The following is a 7,324-nucleotide window of genomic DNA, read 5'->3' as shown; positions in this document are numbered from 1 at the left end:
CCCAAGAAGAAGAAGAATGGTAGAGATGCGAATTGATTGGATCAGATCGATCTGAATCGATTGGATTGGATCAATATTGGCCCAATCGGTTTCCAATTCTATCTAATAGAGTCCGATCCGGATCAGGGTCAGGATCAGCCCTGTCCCGATCCCAAGACCAATTCCCTATATCTCTTAAACCCTGCTCCCATTGGCAATTTGGCATACTAGCATAAGTTCCTCATCATTGTAAACCTAACGAAATCTCAAAAACCCAGGAGAAATGGGAAAATCCCCCTTTCTTGAAGGCAGCAACGAAGGAGGAAGAAGAAGAAGAATGGTTGAGATGTGGAATCTCCCAGTCGACATGATCAAGGAGATCCTCTTATGGTTACCCGTGAAATCTCTGCTTCGATTCAGGTGCGTATCCAAAGATTGGCGATGTCTGATTACTGATTCTTCCTTCATCAATCAGCATCACAATCGATCCACAGAGAAAAAACCTAATCTCATCTTAACTGATACAAGAAGTTTTTACACAGTAAAGGACAATTCATGTCATAAACTTGATATCCCTTACCTAAATTCTTTGGATTGGTCGTATAAAATCAAAGTATTGGGTTCTTGCAATTCGTTGTTATGTTTTGGGTTGTTAGCAGCTGGAGTGTTTCCCGTCACGATTCATTACAGAGAACCCATATACCTGATGAATCTATCCACTCGAGAAGTGAAGAAGCTTCCATATGCTCCCTCTGAAATACCTCAATCCACCGACTGGAAGACTCGGATCGGAATTGGGTATGATCCCATTAGTAAAGACTATAAGGTTGTTTTGAGTGTATACTCTAATATTATGTTCAGGTCGTGTAATGTCTGGGTATATTCATTGAATTCCAATAACTGGAGAAAACTTGGAGATATCCCAGTCCCAGACCTATACCCAAAAACCTATAATTATTCACAATCAGCGCTAGCTTTCAATGCTGCTATTCATTGGATAGTATTTTGGAAGAATGAGTTAATTGGTTCTTTATGGAATTCAATTTATTCTTTTGATTTAGTATATGAGGTGTTTAGAGAGTTACCGCTGCCTTTTCCTCCTGGAAAAGGACATTACATAGATCTTGTGGTGATTAGAGGATACTTTTCTGTTCTCCGTGATCCCTGGGATCAAATTAGTTATGAGATATGGACGATGAAGGAATATGGTGTTAAGGAGTCTTGGACGAAACAGATAATCGTTTTCCATTTCTATAAACAAGTGCGATTCTGGAACGATGAAAGTCTGTACCAGCATTTTGGTAATGAGCTAGTTCTGTACAATATCAAGAGCAATACGGAAAGGAATGTTGAAGTTCATGGACTTCCAATTGTCTTCGAAACATTTATTCACACTGAGAGTCTCGTTATGCTCGAAGATACAGGGGAAAAGAGGAAGAAGAATAAGAATCCAATATCTCACTGAATTGTGCCACTGCCCAATTTTGTTTTCATTTTTTTCTGGATTAACAAAGAATTTGTTAAAGATTTGATATTGATTCATGTCTTGCATGACTATGATTTTTTACTTTTTTATTTTAAATTATATGATTCATCCTTGCAGCAATTTTTATTTTTTAATCTATTCAACTGTTATAGAGTGATATTAGTTGGGGAATCATTCAAATTTCTTTACAGATCAAAGAATAAATATCGAGGCTTCTTCATATAATTCAAGGGAAAGGGCTGGGCATGCCCCCAAGGTTAGCAGGTGACCCTAGCATGTACCATCCTCTTTCCACTCTGTTTTTAGAAAATACCCCCTTGTCTTCTTTTGCTCAACTTAATGATTGGTTCGTTCTGCCAGCTTTAGCATTCCCAACCCTCTCTCATATTTCAATGAGGATTAGTGGCACTATTGCTACTAATATATATGATTTTTGCAACGTTTTGAGTAATTAAAACATTTCCATTAGTGGCTTTGGTGTAGTATCATTAATTTAAGGAAAATTATTTTGTATCACCTCTAATTTGAAAACTTGTTAAAGCTTAGTTTGCATATAATATAACCACAATCCTGAAGCATAACATATTTGCTTAGAACTAAAAAGACCCTTTTGACCTTGTCATGTCTATCTATATGAGGGCTATTCCCATCAGTCCGCCTCTTTTACTCTAAAAGAGATTTACTATTGAACCCTAGTTATGTCTATTTATCTAAAGGGCTATTCCCATCATTTTGCCCTTTTTACTCGAAAAAGACTTACCATTGAACCATAAAAGGAAGGAGAAGCCAAAAGAAGCAATGTCCTGAGTGGGTTATCTTTCAACCTCCCGATCTGTGCCAGCGTTGAAAACCAACAAAGGATTGAGGAGAAAAAGAACTCCTTCGTTAGGACACAGTTGGCTCCGAAATTTTGAAGCAAAGGTTGAAACTTCAGGCCCTCTTGAATGTTGCTACTAATCTACCAAGTAATATGTGAATAAGGAGATACAACTACTACATTCCAAATCTACCAGTAGGAATAGCTTCAGCAATGGTAGGGGTGCCTGATTCTCCAAAAGGGAGAGTTGATTTGGGTTGAAACACTAGGGCCTAGGTCGCTGCAGGGTTTATGTCTCCCCTACGTTGAAAGAGATCTGAAAAGACTACGGGAGAACTAAAGGCTATATGAAAAGAGGAAAGGAATAAAAAGTATGGAAGAAGACTTACACAACATACGAGGACAAGTTTAGCTTTATTGTGTTTATATTGGTTATGTAACTTATCATCTATGGTTATGAAAAGTGATTATTAGAAGTTATAGGATTTAAAATTACGTGAAGTGTGGAGCTACAGTTATAACTTGTTTCATTAGCCTATTTAATAGGCTCAAATAGAATTGATGAATATGATTAGCGTTACATAAGTTTCTTTATTTTCTCTTCTAAAAGAAGAGGTTCGACTACCTCCTAATTAGGTCAGGATGCCCAGCTTTGCTCGTAAAGCCAAGAGGTGGGCTACCTCCAAATCAGCCAAATCTATCAATTACCTAGTTTATCTCTAATTTTATGCTTGTAGTTGTCACTTTTTATTTTCTCTCTTCCTACAAACCTGTGCACATGGCAAAGAACGGAAAGTTAAAAACAGAAAGGAACCATCTTCTGTGATTTCAGATACACTCTTCCATTAATTTTAATCCTTCTAATATTAACAAGTTAAACTACCACCAACCACCTTTCTCCTTCTTCTAAATAGATGCTCTCTGCAATCTCTGCAACATGTCTTCAATGGGCATCAAAGAATTCATGATCTCCTTCCTCCTAACATTAGTTCTCTTGATACTCCTCTTCATTCCCACAATATTAACCCGAACAGCCACTAGCTTATAGCTACTAACAACAATTCATCTTCTCGAATCCGAATTCATACCCTATAAGTTTTGCACTAGGCAGTTGTTGTTCAGCCGTCTCACTTATTTTTCTATTCCCTCTGCCACCATCTACCAAGTGGAATTTTTTGATGAATGCTTTCTTATGAAAGGGGATAACAATAAATTCTTCCACATTATTGATTGGGAAGCCATGGGCGTTGCAAAGGGGGCAGGAGGCCCCTTGCGTAGCGGAGGCGGGGGTTGCACCCCTCACTCGAATTTTTATCTGAAAGCAATTTTATACTTTTTGATATTAGGGTTTTGTAATTTTGTACTTTTTGATTTTGGCAGATACCTGATACTGATCCGATATCGATATAGATTAGATCAGATCAGCTAGTATTGATCGGATTTATCCTTGTTTTTTTCTTAAAAAGTATACTTTTTTTAAAATTGTTTTACCCCTGAAACGATACGAGTAATCGATTTGGATCAATCAAGAATCGAGGTTCGATCTCAGCCAATACCGTTACAATATGACTGATACAACCGATATAATATCAATACTTGAAACCATGGTCCATCTCACGTGGGGACCAAGCCACAAGATAGTGTTGCAATACAATTGAATAAAAAAATTAAAATGAATGTACAAATTTTTTTCTTTGATAAAATAAATAGGCATACAATTGAAATAATAAAAAATTGAAAAGAGAAAGTGAGATTACGGATCGGCTACCTACTTTATTAGACTAGATTGGAGGGATCGCAAGTCAGAGCGGATCATCTGCTTGTACGAGCCGTTATTTTTGTTATTCAAAATTTTAAATCTTTTTTAATTTTCCTTATCTTCAAGGAATTTGAAATTATTCAGATTTTATTAACCTTTTTTATCTCCTCTATTTGTGGGAGTTTCAAATTTTTCCACCTCTCTCTCTCTCTCTCTCTCTCTCTCTCTCTCTCTCTCTCTCTCTCTCTCTCTCTCTCTCTCTCTCTCTCTCATTAGGATTCTCATATTATCACTTTTTTGATCATGTGTGAGTAAATGTATGGCTGAAAACCATTACAAGCATGGGTACAGTAATGACTATTAGTGATCTAATTCTTCTTCATGAAGATGTTGTATATTTAGTTAATTCTTCTATCAAATTTTTTATGCTTCATTGTACATAGATGATCTTCACCCACAATGATCAGCACTCAAACACGCACATGATTTGCTACTTCATTTGAAAATTTTGGTTACTAACAGGATTGAAATTGACGAAAATGAAGAAAAATGATACTACAATTATTAAAACAGGTTTGAAATTGAAGAAAAATGAAGAGAGAGAGAGAGAGAGAGAGAGAGAGAGAGAGAGAGAGAGAGAGAGAGAGAGAGAGAGACATGGAGGATACTATTCAATTTGAAAATTTTGGAGATAAAAAAATAAAAAACTAATGAAAATCGATAATAGTTTATCTTAAGAGATTGTTTTTCAAACGTTCAATTCCAATTTCAATTAAAGTGGGACAAATGAGGGGAGATGGGTTGATGAGTCTGATTACTATAACATTGCTTATAATGATTTTCAGGCACACATGATTAACAAGGTGATGATTGAGATATATATAAAGAGACCTCAAAGATTTCCAGGATTTAAAAATTCGAATAAAAAATCTGAATGGTGGAGATAAAAAAGGTTAATAAAATCTGAATAATTTCAAATTCCTAGGAAAAATAAAAAAGATTTGAAAATTCGAATAAAAAACTTAACGAAAGCTTACCTTCGCAAGGACTCTATAAGGAGATTGGACACGTGGCACCTATTTAACCACAAAGTCTTCCGAACACACCAAAAACCCTAGAAAACCCCCTTTCTTGGCTGCAAGAAGAAGCAGAAGAATGATGGTTGAGATGATGCCTAATCTCCCAGACGATATAACGAAGGAGATCCTCTCAAGGCTATCAGTGAAATACCTGCTTCGATTCAGGTGCGTATCCAAAGATTGGCGATGTGTGATTAATGATTCTTTCTTCATCTCTATGCACCACGATCGAACCTCAGACAAAAACCCTTCTCTCATATTAATTTGTGGAAGTGGAACAACTTTTTACACGGTAGAGGACGATTCATGTCATAAACTTGATATTCCTTCCTTCACTCAACCCAATTTGGTTTGGAATCGTCGTCTTATTATCAAAGTCGTTGGTTCATGCAATAGGTTATTTTGTTTTGCGTCCTCACCAGCAGAGCCACATTACGAGATTCGTTACAAAGACTCCCATGTACCTATTGAATCCAGCCACTCGAGAACTAAAGGAGCTACCACATCCTCACTATGAAAATTTTGGTTTGAAACATCAGTAAAGATTACGAGGTTGTTAAAATTGTATTCTATTCTGAGTTTGTAAATCGATACTGCATTATGAAGAGCGATGTGAAGGTGTCCGATAACTGGAGAAAACTTGGAGATCATATCCCACTCTCAGTCCCAGTCCCAAAACCCTATCAATCAATAGGTCAAGTTGTCAATGGTGCTAGTCATTGGTTGGTACTTCGGAATAAAGTTTATCTATCTGTTCTTTTGATCTAGAGCATCAGGTTTTTAGAGAGTTATCGACACCTCTTGAAAATGATAATGGATGTTACCCAAAAATTGTGGGTTTCTCACCACTTTGTCTATCATCATTATAGCACTTTTAATTTGAATTAGGTCACTTCTCCTACTTGGGGTATCCTTAGACCTCTTTTAAACATGGCTGCCATATAATCTCAAATAATTTTTGCAAAGCTTGTCATAGTTCGGGGTAACTCTCAAAACAACCTTAATATGCTCATTCCTTACTTTATCCATCCTAGTCTTATTGCATCCATCTTAATATACTCATCTTGTATAAGGGGTTTTAATATTAACTAAATTACATTGCAAGAGAAATTAAAGGGAAGGGGAATTTTTAAATATCAAACAAAAAACTTTTATAATCATCATCTCAGGTAATTATATAAATTGCTTAAACTTCATACCATATTTATTATGGACAAAGTTTTTCTGCACCCCCTCTCCCCTCTCTCCACCTATACTCTAAGGCGTGAGGTGTCACAGTATTGTGGCCTCAGGAAAACTCGGTCCTATTTAGTAATGATATTTGTTATATGTAATTTTTATTTTATATTTTATACCATAGGGATTTGAATGCAAAGTATAGAAAAATTAAAAAAACCGAATGTGAAAAGATTTTGAATTAATGATAATCACCATTCACCTTTTAGATGAATTCCCACTCATGTTGCCCTTCCATGGTTTAGACTCGCATACGATAGATATCATTACAGATAGACTGATACGCCTGCTCCAATACTTATTCCGAAAACAAAGAATGTCTCTCCTTTCCATCTCAAACTCATCTAACCCATGTATCCCCTCCCCATATTAGCACTTTCCTCATCCTTCCCCTCATATTTTAGGCTTAAATTTTATAATTTTTAACATTTTTCTTCTTAATTCCAACATTTTTAATTTACATATTGTGTTTAATTTTAATATTTCTAATTTAGCTCTAAAATCTAGATTTGAGAACTTCAATCCATGGTAGCAGAGGCGGTGGTCGTGCTGGTCACGTTTTAGGTGAAGCTTATGGATGTGGTTGAGGTCACGGTGGAGGAGTTGATGGAGGTGCCGATGGTGGTGCTAATGAAGCACATGATCGGGGGCCTTGGTAGTAGTGGCTATGGGAGACGGAAAAAATTTGGCTGCTACCCGGGGCTTGTTGGCAGCCAAAGAAATGAAATAATTCACTTTCCCCTAAGGTTCACAAATACCCTCCTAGATTAAAGTATTTTCCAAAATACCCTTTTAGATTCCATTTCTTTCGCTGCAACCCAGGCAGTAGCTAAATTTCGTCCATGGGAGACTATGATTTAAATTTTTGTTTTTTTTATTATTATTGTTATTATTTTTTTTTTTTTACGTTTTATATGCCGGTTCACTTTTGAGGAAACTGTACTACCAAAAATAAAGAAACTTTTTTT

At 36.2% G+C, this 7,324-nt stretch overlaps 1 protein-coding gene across 1 annotated transcript; it reads left to right on the top strand.

Annotated features, from left to right (window-relative positions):
- Positions 1-206: 206 nt before the first annotated feature.
- On the top strand, positions 207-1,585 carry LOC122060133 (F-box/kelch-repeat protein At3g23880-like). Its single transcript, XM_042623312.1, has one exon. It carries the CDS (start codon positions 263-265, stop codon positions 1,442-1,444), a length of 1,182 nt encoding a protein of 393 aa, XP_042479246.1. The 5' UTR covers positions 207-262; the 3' UTR covers positions 1,445-1,585.
- Positions 1,586-7,324: the final 5,739 nt, after the last annotated feature.

The sequence above is a fragment of the Macadamia integrifolia genome, chromosome 13 (genome assembly GCF_013358625.1).
Source record: "Macadamia integrifolia cultivar HAES 741 chromosome 13, SCU_Mint_v3, whole genome shotgun sequence".
Classification (NCBI taxonomy): Eukaryota; Viridiplantae; Streptophyta; class Magnoliopsida; order Proteales; family Proteaceae; genus Macadamia; species Macadamia integrifolia.
This window is presented reverse-complemented; position numbering and strand designations above follow the sequence as displayed.

Excerpts from the sequence above, each read along its gene's own strand:
- LOC122060133 (XM_042623312.1), top strand. The coding sequence starts at position 263 with ATGGGAAAATCCCCCTTTCTTGAAGGCAGCAACGAAGGAGGAAGAAGA.